Below are 15,864 nucleotides of genomic sequence, written 5' to 3'. Positions count from 1 at the left end.
AAAAAAAAAAAAGATGTCAGGAGAACTTCAGGGACACTACACAAAAAAGCTGCTACCTTTCTTCTAGATGTATGCCCCTCCCCCTCCTCCACCCTCCCTCTCCATTCTTCATAGATATGCATATATGTGCACTTGTGTGTGTGTGTGTGTGTGTGTGTGTGTGATATTAGGTGACTGTAAAGTTGCAAGCATTCAGTTTTTAAAATCTGAAACATGTTTGCTCCATAACAGGGCATGGTTTAGCTTTTTTTTTTTTTTCATAGTATAATCTGTGATCCACCCAAGTTTCCGATGAAGGGAATCAACTAAAGTACCCTGAAGGGTTCCTGTGCTGTGAAAGAGACATTACAACGCTGAGCGGAAGTCCCTGTCCTATGCACGGGATGTTTTGTGTAACCCTGTGCCTGCCAGCAAAGTCTGTCACCAGATGCAGCTTCTTGGCACTGAGCCAGAACTGTGAGCCGTACTAAATCTCTTCTCTTCACTGCCTTTATTTAAACAGAGCCTCACCTATCCTAGGCTGGCCTGAAACCCACGGTAGCCAAAGGTGGACTTGAACTATGGATCCTCATGCCTTCAGCTCCCAACCACGGAGATTACAGACATGTGCCACTGGTACCACCACGACTTTAACAAGAGGGGGTGGGGACTGGGGGAGCCACTCAGTGAAAGAAATAAAAAAATGGGGCACAAACAGAGACTTGGAAACAATATTACACCAGTCATGAAGTAGACACAGTAACTTTGAAACAACAGACACAGTTAAGACACTTTGTTGCTCTTCTAGAGGACCAACAGTCTGGTCCCAGAACCCACAACTGATGCAGGTCCAGTTCTAGAGGACCCAACGCCCTCTTCTGGCCTCTGTAGGCACCAGGCATGCCCACAATGCAGGGGCATACATGCAGGCAAAGCATTTATACACATAAGATAAAAGGTAAATAATTTTTAAAATCAGTATTTACATTAATACAAACCAATACTGTAATTTTATAAACCAAATACTTAGTATTTAATACATATCGAATTCTTGGTTATATTGTATGACCAGGTAAAACACATCATTTTGAACATAACCAACACTGAAACACTATCACCTGGGGTACTACTCTCTGCTTGCCTGAAATAGACACATGATCAAAGGTGGACACTTGGCACCTTTTGCCCCACGCCTGATCACCCTCCCCTCTCTCCTTTCACTTACTTGGATATGACCATCGTTTGCAGAGATGGTGATCTTGAAGGACGGAACTGTCTGTAGCAGCAGAGAGAAGAAGCCTGTTCGGTGTGGGATCCCAACCACACCCCAGGAACTCTGGCTCCAAGGGCCGCCCCTGGCTGTTCCCTCTCCCCAGGCGTTCCCTACCCCACCATCCTTTACCTCAGCATCCAAAGAGCTGATCAGCTTCACTTCCCCAGTGTTTGAGTTGACAGAGAAGTAGTAGGCATTTAGGCCACTAATTCCATAGGTCAGTTGGTCGCCATCACGGTCTGTAGCCACCAACCAGAAGGCCACGGCACCTACAGATGAAAAGACCCAGGTCCATGGCTACCTCTCTTAGAGTGGTCTGATCCAGCTGCCCACAGGGCAGAGATGCAAATGTGACTTGAGATCTGGGATTTTGATCCCCTCAACCACCACCCATCCTCTCTGCCTGCCTCTGGGCACTGCACTTCAGTAAGACTAGAAATGGCTGTATAGTGTTCTGTGGAAGAAATACTCTCTTTTGTTGTTGTTGGGTTTTTTGTTTGTTTTTTGGTTTGTTTGTTTGTTTTGTTTTTTCAAGACAGGGTTTCTCTGTGTAGCCCTGACTGCCCTGGAACTCACTCTGTAGACCTGGTCACTCTGTAGACCAGGCTGGCCTCGAACTCAGAAATCCACCTGCCTCTGCCTCCCAAGTGCTGGGATTAAAGGCGTGCGCCACCACCGCCAGGCAGAAGAAACACTCTTGGCTGGAAGGTACACTGGCCATTTAAAGGCTGTTTTTTAATTTTATTTCTTTTTGTAATAAAAAGAAACCTGTGTTAAATGATCATCTCATGAGAAGAGAGACCCTTCCTGATTAGAAAATGCTAAGATGCAGGAAGATAGGATTCTGGCACCTAAGGAAACACAGGAAGCAAGCTGGTGAGTGGGAATCTTATCTGAGGTGTTCTGCCCTCAGAGTCCTAACTTAGGCCCTCTGTCCTACGTAATCTCAGAATCAACCAATCTCAAATGGATTAGCAAAAGGATTTGGTATCCATAGAGACTGGTTCCAGGACACTCCTGAGATGCTGAAACCAGTGGGTACCCAGGACCCTCGTGGAAAGTGATGTAGCTTTTGTGGAGAACCCAAGCCTGTCTTCCCTGATTTCAAATCCCCTCTCAATGATTGTAACACTGAATATGGTGGAAATAGTTGGTTTATGAAGTAAGGACAAGAATAAAAGTTGCATGCCAGGCAGTGGTGGCGCATGCCGTTGATCCCAGCACTTGGGAGGCAGAGGCAGGTGGATTTCTGAGTTCAAGGCCAGCCTGGTCTACAGAGTGAGTTCCAGGCCAGCCAGGGCTACACAGAGAAACCCTGTCTCGAAAAACCAAAAAAAAAGAAAAAAGAATAAAAAGGTTACTACCACTCCCCCTCCCCCTGCCCTGGAGGCTGAACCTGCGATGTTAAACCACAGCCGCAAAAGGTTGACTGCACACTCAGGGGCTGTGCCTTAGACGCGGGCAGGAAGTATGTAAGGATCTCAGGATAAGCGCTGGGCTCTGTCGCAGCATGAGGACCACTACTCACCCACTGGTAGGTCCTCTGGCAGGGTCACATATGACATATTGCTCCGGAACTCTGGTGGTGAGTTGGCTGTCACTGTAGGGACACACAGAAGAGGAGGTCTGGACACCCTGCATCTCACCACCAGCTGGTCCTTGAATGCCTTCCCCCTACATCCAACCTTCAGCCCAGATCATCCAACTAGGCCAAGATTCATCGATAGTCCTCCCAGAGCCCAGGGAGAGCCTACCTAGGGTGGGTCATTCCGTCTGAGCATTTGCTAGTGAGACCCAAGTCCCACAAGGTCTTGCTGGGGGCCCCCAGTGTAATACTGTTCTTGTAGGGGAGGAGGCACTCACCAGACACCGTGAAGGCAGGAAGCAGCATACAGAGCAGCCACAGCCAGGCCATCTTGAAGGGACCTAAAGGAAAGGCGGTTAGGCTCAGCCCTCCCTCCCGGCAAAGCCCACCAGTGTCCTTCACTCTGTAGCTCTGCCAGGGTCTCTCCCAGCCTCTGCCCATCCTCCACAGGGGCATCAGAGAGTAAGAAGGATGCTTGAATCTACACTTAACCCCAGAAGTCAGCACCCACTGGCTGCTGGGTGCTGTTCTAAGTGCCTTAGGTGTGTGGCAGAGCAGCTGGTAAGTACTGGGCAGAGTCAGTGGTATACCTGAGGCCACACAGAAAACAGTGACAGGACTGGCTTTGAAAGCAAGTCTTTTGACTCCAGCATTCACACCCTCAGCCACCACTCCACCTCCCCGGTCTCACACACAACCGAGGCACCATTCAGAATCAAGGGTTCAGCGAACGAGGTGGATGGGGAGAGAGAGGGGCGGAGGGAGACGCTTTATGGCCGTGAAGCATGCAGCTTATGCTCTCTGTCACACACTCACATGTGAGGCTCACCCCTTCACATCTCTGCTCGAGAAGTGTCACATCCAGTTTGTTCCCCTCTAGAAGTGTCACATCCAATTTGTTCCCCCTCTGTCCTACTCCACTGTGCCACATTAGCCACCTTCCCCATGCCCCATGCTTAATATCTTTGGTTGCCTCAAGGGCTCTTTCCAACTCAAGCTTACTCCCTGTACTCAAGAAATCTCATCCTAGGGCTGGAGAGATGGCTCAGTGGTTAAGAGCACTGACTGATCTTCCAGAGGTCCTGAGTTCAAATCCCAGCAACCACATGGTGGCTGACAACCATCTGTAATGGGATCCGATGCCCTCTTCTGGTGTGTCTGAAGACAGTGTACTCACCATATAAATAAAATAAATACATTTTAAAAAATGTTTTTTTTAAAGTAATCTCATCCTAACTCCTTGTGTCCTGCTTAAAACCCTGTGACGGCTCCTAAACAGAGCTTTCCAAGACCCCCAGTGACCTCCCAGTCTCGTTGCTAACACTCCCACATGCCACTCCACCCTACCCTCCCTTTCCAGGGAGATCTCTGCCCCCCTCTTCCCAGCTGACCTCCAGTCCTACCCACACACCTTAGTGCTTTCCAGAGGGAACCGACTCTTCCTTCCCATCCTTACTGAAACAGGCAAATGATACCACGAATCCCAAGCTGCCTAAGACTAGCGGGAGACACCTAGAGATTCAGCAGGGTGGTCTGTGTAGCCCAGAGCCCGTAGACATCCCCTCTGGCCCTGGATTCCCTGTGAGGAAGGCACCCTGGCCTCCACAGTGCAGTGCCAGTTCCCAGTGAGCGTAGAACAAAGGTTAATGATTACTACCATGGAAAGGAACACATCCCTTGTCCCTTTGCTACTGGTATCCCCACTCCTGGTCCCTCTCGTCCCCAAACTCGGCCATGGCTGGCTCCCTTGCACACAATGTCCCCTCAACAGTCAAGTGTGGCCACCACTCCTTTGTTGTCCACCAGCTCTGAAGCCCCAACGTAACCCTCCTGTTTTGATTCAGAAAGATCTTGCCTCAGAATGGTGGTTTGACTAAGAATGGCCCCCAGATAGTTGGATACTTGAATGCTTAGTCACCAGGGAGTGGAATTGTTTGAAAGGATTAGAAGGATTGGGAGGTGTGGCCTTGTGGGAGGAAGTGTGTCATTGGGAATGGGCTTTTGAAACCACAAAGCCAGGCCCAGTGTCTTCCTCTGCTGACTTTGGATCAGAATGTAGAACTCTGAGCTACTTCTCACCAATATGCTCCTCACCATGATAATGGACTAAGCCTCTGAAACTGTAAGCCAGCCCCAATTAAATGCTCCCTTTTATAAGATTTGCTGTGGTCACGGTGTCTCCTCACAGTCACAGAACACTGACTAAGACACTCAGTTTTCCCCAACCTGAGAGAAGACACTGAGGGGTTGTGGGTAGGGGAATGGTCACTTTAAATGTCTCCTGACACGTCCTGGGTGCACACTGCATGATGAGTGTCCCAACTTACACCCTCAATGGACACTGGCTGCCACCTGCCAGACCTATTCCAACCCTGGCAATACACAGTGAGCAGACAAGCAAGGGGTTGGCCTTGCTCAGCTAATTAATGGCTGCCTAAACATGTGCTGCTTACCCATCGGGAAGAAAGAGAACGTGCGCATGCGTATGCCTGTGTGCTTGTGCGTGCCCGTGTGCATGCGCACGTGTGTTTGTGTGTGTGTGTGTGTGTGTGTGCGCCCGCGCGCACGTACGTGAATCAAGAACATAAAGGCAAGTACTTTCATTGTTTGACTTTCCTCTCTGCAAGAAATGTAGATTGTATTTGCTTTCCCATCGCCTTCGCTGGCCTGGAGCTTAGCCTGTAGAGCAGGCTGGCTGTGAACTTGTAGCAATCCTCCTGCCTCTGCCTCCTGAGTGCTGACTGAACCAGGAGTGCTAATTGTGGGGTTTTTTTTTTTTATTTCTTGTATTTTATGATGCTCTGTTTGGGGTGGGGCTGGCTGGAGAGTTAATGGAGCTAATTCCAGAGACAGCAAACAAAGCCTCCAGACACGCCTTTCTTGTACAAGTGGAACAATTCAGAGCCAGAGTGCCAACCACCCTTCAGTGCCTCTCACTCCAAATCCCAGGGCAAATACTAAACAGGTGGGTGATTCCCACTGCTGCCCACAGCACCCAGAGATTATCCGCACACCCAATCCTGTCTGGTTCTGCTCTGGCTTCCTGTCCCTTTCTTCCCATGAAAACACAAGAGAGCCCCTGCCTTGGCTTCTCCCCTTCCCTCTGTTTTCTGGCCCACCTGGGCTTCCTTAGGTGGCAGGCTCCTTCCTCTTGAAGTGGCGAGCAGCTTCCAAAGCTCCTAATGTCTGTGTCACCCGTCAGTCACCTCTTTACTGATCCAGTAACATCCTATGCTGGCTAGTTTTATGTCAGCTGGACCCAGGCTAAAGTCACCTGGGAGGAGGGAGCCTCGATTGAGAAAGTGCTTCCATTAGATTGGGCTGTGAGCAAGCCTGTGGGACATTTTCTTAATTAGTGATTGATGGGAAAGGGCCCAGCCCCTTGTGGGAGGTGCCACCCCTGGGCTGGTGATCCTGGCTGAGGGATCCATGAGGAGCAGGCCTATAAGCAGCAGCACCCCTCTGGGTCCCTGCCCTATTTGAGTTCCTGTCCTGACTTCCTTTAATGATGAACAGTGATGTGGAAGTGTCAGTCCAATAAACCCTTTCCTCCCCAATCTGATTTTGGTCATGGCTTCATCACAGTGACCCGTCTGAGCTACATCCCAGAAGAACAATGAAGACATCAGACAGGAGTGGTCATGAGAACTGGACTCCAGAGATGCCATCTGCCAAGGCTACAAGCCTGGTGGACTCCCCTTCTTGTCTTTTGAGCCAGGTGAGCAGGGCTGTGCTGGAAGGAAGCCTGAGCTCCCCCTGAATGGGTTGTCATAGATGGGAGCAAGCCTCCGTGGAGCTCCCGTGGAGCAGAGGGACTGGCTGGCCACTGGGAGCTCCTGTTTGATAGTCAGTTCTCCGTGGCCACAGGCATGAGGAAACCATACTGGATCAAAGCCTGTGCCTCGAGATGCATACCCACGCAGACTCAAGCTTTCTAGACAGGAGAGTGGTGGCTGCCATTTTGTTGTTTATGTATTTGTCTCTAGCTCTGGATGGCTATGTAGACCAGGCTAGCCTCAAATTCAGATCTACTTTCTTTTGACCAAGTGCTGGAACTGAAGGTTGTTTTTTGGAGTATTTTGGGGGGTTTTGGTTGTTCCTGTTTTCACCTAGGGGTTCTCTGTGTAGTTCTGGCTGTTCTGGAACTCTCTAGGTAGTCCATGGTGGCCTCAAGCTCACAGTAATCCATCTGCCTCTACCTGCCAAGTTCTGGGATTAAAGGTGTGTGCCATGATGCCTAGCTGGCTCCTGTGTGTGTGTGTGTGTGTGTGTGTGTGTGTGTGTGTGTTTAGTGGCAGCCTCACTATACTCCTAAGCCTTCCAAGTGCTGGGATTAGAGGCTTGTAGTAGCATGTGGCCCCATTGCTATTGTCCTTTGCCAGTAACCTTTGTGGTTATAAGGGGAGATCTCCAAACAAGTAAAGATGTGAGGGGTGAGGAGAGGCCTCGGTGAGGCGGGGCCTCGGTGAGCCTCGGTGAGGAGCAGAAGAGGTTTGTGCGGTGGCCCTTCATTGGCTGCTACTCCTCTGCTCTGCTCTTGGAACCCCAGGAGAAAGGCAGTCGGAATAGTGGAAGCTAGTGAGCCTTGGTGTCTGTCACCTTATCAAGCCAGTGACACTTGAAACAGTACAGGTGGTAGGTAGGAGAGGGCATCCCAGAAAGACTTACATCCCAGCAAGGCTGAAAGTTCTAGAACTCCCAGAAAGCAGAGCCATGTGTGGGCCAAAAGAAGGGAAACTTCTTAGAGAAGCAATTGGACTTCTAGGCTCTAGTGCCCAAGCCACATGGGCAAGCTACCTTCTGACCCAGAGAATGTGGGTTCACTTCCAGAGAATCTGGGTCAGACACAGCTGAATCTGGGGACATCACAGAGGAGAAAGATCCACAGTAATGTGGGGTGATGTGAACAGTTGCAATCTTAACAAAGGTAGAATGAATGACTCCTCCACCAACAACCGGAAACAGACAGCTGAGAACGTGGGGGAGGTGACAGTGCTTGCCTACTTTCTATGAGGCGTTGCGTTTCATCTCCAGCACAGCAAACAAAATAACGGAAAAATTTAAATGACCCACCTAAAGGGGAAAACAAATACTAGATTCTGAAATGTGCATGGGAGAGTCTCCATAGGGTCACCTTCTAGTGTGTGACCAGTGCTACCCACAGCCTGGGGCCACCACCAGAGTTAGCAAGACGCAGCAGTCATGGTAGGGAAGTGGGTAAACAGAATGAAGCAGAGCTTTCAAACTCAAGCTGACAAGAGTGTAGAGTGTCCAACTCTGGAGAAACATAAAATGCAAGAGACCCAGAAACATTATAACCATGGATACCCCCAGAGCAGGACAAGGGGCTTCTATAAACACCAACATCCAAGAGCAGATATGTCTCAGAATGTGGGGGTTGCTGCCAGCATTCAGTATGTACACACTAGAGACTGCTGTACAGGCCTGCTCCCACAGAGATTCAGCAATGCCGGGGCAGGGGGCGTTGAGCCCCTGTGACTGCCCAGCTGTGAGATGCCCCACTCAGTCCACTACTAAATCCTAGCCGAAGCCTCAAATACCATAAATAGAGCTGAGCAGTTCTTGCTATATCTAATCTAAATTCCTACAGTATCGTGAACATTAATAATAGATTGCTGATTAAGCCACTGTGCTCTGGAATGTTTTATGATGCTGCAGTGAGTGGCCAGGACACTTTCTGCAAAACACTGAAAACAAGGTATTTCTGGCCTAGGATTCTGTCCATACCTGCTAAAGTTATTGGACACACAGTCTTAGACAGACCGAGCCCACATTTTTACCTCTTACAAATCTTTCCTCAGGAAGCCAGTATAGGAGTAAGCCCAAGACAGGAGACTGTAGTGGCACAGAAGTGGGGAAGTACCCTGACGCCTAGGGCCAGGCTCCCATATCCTGTGGGACGTTTGCATCTCTGGCAGAGTAGACAGACAGACTTGTGATCATAAATAGAAAGCTGAGCAAAGAAAACCAGTGATGGACTGGAGAGATGGCTCAGCAGTTAAGAGCACTGACTGCTCTTACAAAGGTCCTGAGTTCAATTCCCAGCAACCACATGGTGGCTCACAACCATCTGTAATGGGATCTGAAGCCCTCTTCTGGTGTGTCTGAGGACAGCTACAGTGTACTCATATATAGAATAGAATAAAAATAAATAAATCTTTAGAAAACCAGTTACAGCAGACGTGGAAGTCAGTCCTCGGGGTGACTTTCCTTAGTGAGCTGGCACTCTGTGGAAGTCAGTCCTCGGGGCGACTCTCACTGAGCTGGCACTCTCTTCTGCCCTGCCTTGCCCTGCCCTGCGGATGGGGCAATGTGGGACCATGTGCCTGTAGCTCTCAGGGGCTCTTCAGGCTTGAACCCCTCCCTTTTGTGCCAGAGCTTGCACCTTCACCATGCCTTTCTTTGCAGTCTCACTGGAATCGCTGTGGAGCCTGCTCTTCTCTGGGACTCCATCCCCCATGCTCTGAGAATGCATGTAGAGGTCATAGTATACCAACCACAGAGGGTCTAGATGAAGCTGATGGAGGGTGCCAGGGTGAGAGTCAGGAGGGGGGAGCAGAGATGTTTATGCTGATGTATCCTGGGGCTTCCTTGCTGGCTGGACTGGCATAGGAGCACCTGACACCTCTTTGGAACTCTAGCTCTGAGCCTACCTCCTTTATCTCTTTCTTTCGATTGTTTTCCTTCTATTGCATGTAAAGCAACAACCACAGGCTGATCAGTCCCTGATGTGAGCACAGTTGATCCTGTCACGTCACAAAGTTCGCCTCAGCCCATCTCCTGGGAAGGAAGTCTCTCTACCCAGCTCACCATGGAGAAGGGAGTTAATGATGAAGGGCAGTGCTGAGCCGGCCCTTCGCACCTGTTATCACCTTGTTAGCAAGGAAGCTTGGAAGGAACCCACCACAGCCAGTAACAAGACCCCAATCCAAAGACAGGCCGTTGGGTATGGTGACACGGCCCTGTAATCCCAGCTATTTGGAAAATGAGGCAGGAAGGCTGAGAGTTCAAAGCTAGCCTGGGAACTTGGAAAGAATGTATCTCAAAATAATTTTTTTCAAGACCGGGTTTCTCTGTGTAGCCCTGGCTGTCCTGGAACTCACTCTATAAACCAGCCTGGCCTTGAACTCAGAGATCCACCTGCCCCTGGCTCCCAAGTGATGGTATTAAAGATGTGTACTACTGCTGGGCAGAGGCAGGTGGATTTCTGAGTTCAGCCAGGTGAGTTTCAGGACAACCAAGGCTATACAGAGAAACCCTGTCTCAGAAAAAAAAAAAAAGATGTACTACCACTGTCCAGCTAAAAATAGACCTTTAAAGGCTTAGGGACATATGTCAGTAGTGGAACACTGGCCTGGTATAGCCAGGGCCCTGGACAAACCCTGTCCTCTCTTTTCAGAGCCTTCTCTCTTTCTCCTCCTCTTCTTTGTTCCTCCTCCTTCCTCTTCATCCTCCTTCCCCTCTTCCCCCTCCTCCTCTCCCTCTTCCCTCTCTTCCTCTCTCCCTTTCTCTTTCTCTTTTTCCCTCTCTCCTTCTCCATATCTCTTTCTCTCTCTCTTTCTCTCTCTCTCTCTCTCTCTCTCTCTCTCTCTCTCTCTCTCTCTCTCTCTCTCTCTCTCTCACACACACACACACACACACACACACACACACACACACACACGCATGCGCATTTCCCCCTGGCTACACAGAACCCCCAGAGAGGTACAGTTGAGGAAAAAGAAACCAAACTGGGACCTTCATTGCCCATGGCCCCTTGGGGACTCCACTCAAGCCCCCTTCTCTGTTCCCCCCCACTTCCCCCTCCTGTCCTCATGGTGTACCTCAGATGACAGTGCCCCACACCTGCACACTCACACACCACTCCCTGTCAAGTCACTATCTCCTGGAAAGAGACGATGGCTTACATACTCCTCTTTGCCTACGGGGACCCTTAAGCCCCCGGAAAGCTAGGCCTCCTGTCCAGCCATCACAGGGTCATGCCTGACTCATACCTGGAACTCCTTTGGATCCTCCTTCCTATACTGTATGAGGTGACCCTACGTTCCACAGTCTTGTCCTCTTTGTCACTGTGACTTTTCACAAACATACTCATTGATCATAATGAGGCCAAAGTTCTGCACTTGGCATCAGCGTCTCCCAGACTCCATCACTTAAGAAAAATGTGCTGTGAGATAGGAAAGTACCAGGTGACCTGCCTCACCTTGATGGGCATAGGCATTCCCAAGACAAGGCTCAGACTGGCTGTGGGCCACACTTCCCAAGCCTTGGCAAGACGAATCCTTCGGGGACCTGGGTCTCACCTTCCAAGAGTGGCTCCCTTTCTCTCTTGGTATCCTGTGCACAGTCCCCACACCCACACGCTGTAATCTCTTCACCCTAGATTTGCATGTGTTTCTTCTGCCCCAAAGGCCCTCTCGTGTACCCTGCCCATGTGCAAATTCTCTCTGTCCTTCAAGGCTAAAGTCACAGATAGAGCCTCTGAGCTCCAGTCAGGGGACATATGCTACAGGACATATGGCAGAAGGGAGGGGATGTGCTCAAGTGCTGGAGCTGGGGAAACTTCCCCCAGGTTCCCTTTTCTCCTATGGAGGACCACGAGTCAAACACAGGCTCACATGCGACCCCATCGATCGATGTCAGCCCCCAGCCATTCTGCACCTGATACGGTTTGCTTCTTTAAGTGATGGGAAGCTGGACCTGGAACACAGCCAGTATCCCAATACTCAGGAAAGAGGACGCTCACTAGTTCTATACTAAGCCTGAACTGTATTGAGAGACCTGTAAAAGGAGAGAGAAGCAGGGAGGGAGGGAGAAGAAGATGGAGATGATGCAGAAAGAGGAGAGAAAGAAAGAACAGATCTAGAGCCTAGAGATCCCAGGTCCTCGCACCCAAGCTCCCACCCCTCTTGTTTGGGGCTGGGCAGGAGGCTCTTTACCACAGCAGGATAGCTGTGAAGGACACATCGTGGAATGTGGCGATGTCTGCTGTACTCTATCAGTATGTTCAATTGCTTCGTGTCAGTTAAAAAGAAAAATAGCCGGGTGGTGGTGGCACCCGCCTTTAATTCCAGTGCTTGGGAGGCAGAGGCAGGCGGATTTCTGAGTTCGAGGCCAGCCTGGTCTACAGAGTGAGCTCCAGAACAGCCAGGACTACACAGAGAAACCCTGTCTCGGAAAAACCAAAAAAAAAAAAAAAAAAAAAAAAAAAAAAAAAAAAAAAGAAGAAGAAGAAGAAAGAAAGGAAAAATACACAGCTATTCACACTGTAAAGTGTCTGAGAAAAAGTCAGGAGCATTAGGGGCTCCAGGTTACTCTACAGACCCCCAGACCCAGGTCATCGTCCGCCAGGCCCAACACAAGAAGGGGGCTTCCCCTCTTATCTCAGAGGACACACTGGCCACAGCTCAACAAGACTCCAGGAAAGCAAAGACTTTGCAATTCAATCCACTGGATGTGAGGACCCCAGGACATCTTGGAAGGCCACAGAAGAAGGGACCTGTCATCTGCTAATGGCCCAGCCACAGGCTCGCTAACCCCACAGCTACCCCACCCTGCCTCCGCCTCTGCAGCTCCCTGAGCCCTTTCCTTTCATTTCTGCTTCCTTTTACTCGTTCCCACAGCTGCCGCTCAGGAAGCAGCTACCGTCCAGTTACTGTTCATCGCCCTAAGAGGACGGCAGTTCAGAGGATGGAGGGTGAACCACCAGCCGCAGGCAAGGCTGGACCCACAGACCACTCTGCTGATCCTACAGAGGTCTCTCCTGATTCCCAGCAGCCCAGCCAAGTGATCCAGCAGAGACAGGGACCCAGGGACCTTTAAGCTTCCATGCCCCAGGGATACCAGGCTTCCTGTAGCCAGAGATGGTGTCCGCCCTCCTGGCTGCTTCTTTCGGGAGACAGGTATGGATCAGGCCCCAGGTTTGAATTTTAGCATTTCACCTACTGGTTGTCTAGCACCAGGCAAGCCTCCCTTGCCCTCAGCTTCACTTTTCCTCTGAGAAATAAGGTGAGTGCAGCCTATGGCCTACACTGATCAGGACAATGTCATCATTCTCTGAAATCCTACCTAGGACCAACCAGAAAGTAAGTTCTGTCTGAAGACGAGAGCTGCCCTGGCTAAGTCTTTACCCTGTGCCCAGGACAAGGACTAAATTAGGGTTGGGACCAGTACGGTTAGTCCTCCCTGAGGTGACCTAGCATTTGATGTCTTTGTCTGAGAGGGACAGCCTCTGTAGCCTGCCATGTCTGTTTCATGAGCCCTCCAGGGGCTACTAGTACAGTGCCCACTCCACAGATGCAGAGACCGAGGCCAGAAAGCTGTCAGCAGCTCACTCAAGGTCTGCATGGAGCTGAATGACGGTCTGAGCCCGGAAGAGAGAGCCAGCCAGCCTTCCTTCCTCGGGCTCAGGGCCAGAGTCAGCCTTCTTCCTCATCTTCTCCTTTTAGGTAACAGATGAGGTAGTGAATTCACTTCTCAGAGACTTAGGAAGGCAAACAGGAGGTTGCCACTGCCTGGAGAGGAGGTCTTACCCTACATTCTAGAAGAAGCAGGCTTCCCAGGTAGCTTCACCAATTCAAGCCATCCCAGTGGCCAGTAGTTAATGCCACAGCTACTTCCCCCTGGCGTCCCCTCCACACTCCAGATGCCAGGAAACCAGTCTGAAAGACCTCAGAGTTTCCCTCAGTCCCAAGGACTTACCCTCGGGCTAAGAGCCCCTGAAGCAGCTGAGCTGGACAACCCCTGGAAGGGGCCCAGAGACAGTGATGTGCACCAGTCACAGGTGGGCACTGTCTGGGGCCCGGCAGAAGGCAGCTGCAGACTTTGGCACCATCTCCACCTCTCCTGAGCAATCATTAACCATGTAGAGACCACACCTCCTCCAAAGGCACTGGCTGTGGTTAGGGCCGGCAAGGCCCTAGGGCTGTAATACTGGAGGGATAGGCAGGCCTGCTGACAGAGAAGATCCAGGGTCCCCGTGCAAGCTGGAGATGGGACAGTCAGAGGACACGTCAGGACCTTCTGCCCTCTCCTACCTCATCTTCAGTAGCGGGGATCTGTGGAGAAAGCGGGTTAGAGAGATCTCTTGGGATGAGGAGACTTGACAGCTATCAAGTCCTGAGCCTTCAGGCCAAGCCCTGAGGCTAGCATGAAGGGTACCTGCAGCTCCAACAAGGCCTTCTCAGTCTCATATTTGTCCCCTCTAAGCAGGACATCAAAGGACAGGGCCAATACAGGGCACAGTGGCATATGCCCTAATCCCAGCACTCAGGAGACAGAGGCAGGTGGATCCTTGTGAGTACCAGGCCTGTCTGGTCTATATAACAAGACCAGACATAGTAAGATGTTATCTCAAAGAAACAAAAACAAGCTAGGTAGTGGAGCCTTTGATCCCAGAACTTGGGAGGCAGAGGCAGGCAGATCTCTGAGTTTGAGGCCAGCCTAATCTATAGAGCAAGTTCCAGGGCAACCAGAGTTATGCAGAAAAATCCTGTCTCAAAAAAACAAATTAAAACAAAAGCCAACAAACAAACAAAATCAAAGGGCAGGATCACACACTCACTAGGGCAGGGTCACTCACTGCTCCAGGGTCTCCACACACTCCCAGTGGTGGCCTCCCACGTTGGAACAGGTCCCCAAGTTCATTTCATCCTACCTCATAGTACGAAGGAGGCCCATGCTGCAGATCATCAGCCTTTTCCTGGCTGAGTGGCCCAGGGAAGCCGCTGCTCCCTCTGGAGACTAAGGCACCCCCTGCCCCCTTGAGATTCTGGTGTGCTGCTGCAAGTTCTCAGAGAGTACCAAATCCACCAAAAGAGGTCAAGGTTCTTCAAGGTCCTGGTGAAGGTCTGGGGGGAGGAGCTGGAGGAAGGGCGGGATGTGCCGGAATCTATATTTATTGAGCACCTACTGAAGGCATATATTTTTCACAGACTAGTTTAATAAGGGTTCAACCTCCCCTCTAGCCTACCACCCACCAGAGGCAGTAGAAAAGAAAGTTTATATTTTTGGTTGTGAGCCTAGCCTTTAACGGCTGAGCCCGGGCAGTGGTGGCATACGCCTTTAATCCCAGCACTTGGGAGGCAGAGGCAGGTGGATTTCTGAGTTCGAGGTCAGCCTGGTCTACAGAGTGAGTTCCAGGACAGCCAGGGCTACACAGAGAAACCCTGTCTCAAAAAACCAAAAAGAAAAGAAAGTTTATTAGAATATGGGGAAGTGGACCTGTTTTTGGTTTTTTGGTTTTTTTTTTTTAAGATTTATTTATTTTATTTACATGAGCACACTGTCGCTGTCTTCAGACACACCAGAAGAGGGCATCAGATCCCATTCTAGATGGTTGTGAGCCACCATGTGGTTGCTGGGAATTGAACTCGGGACCTCTGGAAGAGCAGTCAGTGCTCTTAACCTCTGAGCCATCTCTTCAGGCCCTGGAAGTGGACCTGTTTAGAGATGGTTCTTTGGGGTCGTCCAATCTTCTTTCTTCTTAGTTCAGTCCGTGAGTAAACACCACACATGAACCAGCAGCAGCAGTCCAGTCCACTCGACAGACACCACACATGAATCAATCAGAAGAAACTGCAAGTCTCACCAACTAGCTGGAGTCTGCTGAAGCTGCAAGAAGCCACAGGAGTTCTTAGTCGAGTTTCTCTCTACCACAAGCAAAGCTTAGCCACACAATGTAAGGCCAACCAGTACACGAAGGTCGTCAGCAAAGACTAGCGAGCGAGGTGGTGCCAATCAATGCTCCCACTGTCTGTGGGATCATATTTATAATCTCTCTAAACATAATGCATCCTTTCACGTGTCTGCTTTAGCAAAACAGCCTTTCACCTGTGTGCCTAGGCAAAACATCATTTGACATGACTGACTTTCCAAAGAAACCAGAAGTTTCCACTTCAACCTGCTGTGTACTTTACATTGTTTCATGGATGCTGGATAGCACCTGAATTAAGGACTGCGCTTGCAGGGTCCATTCCCCACACCCCCCAACGCCCCCATGCCCCCA

The 15,864-nt window shown here is 50.3% G+C and overlaps 1 protein-coding gene across 1 annotated transcript in view; it reads right to left on the bottom strand.

The window, feature by feature from the left end:
- Cdhr2 (cadherin related family member 2) overlaps positions 1–3,167 on the bottom strand; it is a 23,133-nt gene extending 19,966 nt beyond the window's left edge. Inside the window, exons 1-4 of the mRNA XM_031358098.1 lie at positions 3,116–3,167; positions 2,781–2,852; positions 1,382–1,521; positions 1,205–1,255 (exon numbers count right to left, since the gene is read on the bottom strand). Coding sequence (XP_031213958.1) covers positions 1,205–1,255; positions 1,382–1,521; positions 2,781–2,852; positions 3,116–3,167 — 315 coding nt within the window. The remainder of the gene's footprint in view (positions 1–1,204; positions 1,256–1,381; positions 1,522–2,780; positions 2,853–3,115) is intronic.
- Positions 3,168–15,864: the final 12,697 nt, after the last annotated feature.

Source organism: Mastomys coucha, unplaced genomic scaffold (genome assembly GCF_008632895.1).
Source record: "Mastomys coucha isolate ucsf_1 unplaced genomic scaffold, UCSF_Mcou_1 pScaffold7, whole genome shotgun sequence".
In the NCBI taxonomy this organism is placed as follows: domain Eukaryota; kingdom Metazoa; phylum Chordata; class Mammalia; order Rodentia; family Muridae; genus Mastomys; species Mastomys coucha.
Note: the sequence above shows the minus strand (reverse complement) of the source record. Positions and strands in the feature narration are given on the sequence as shown.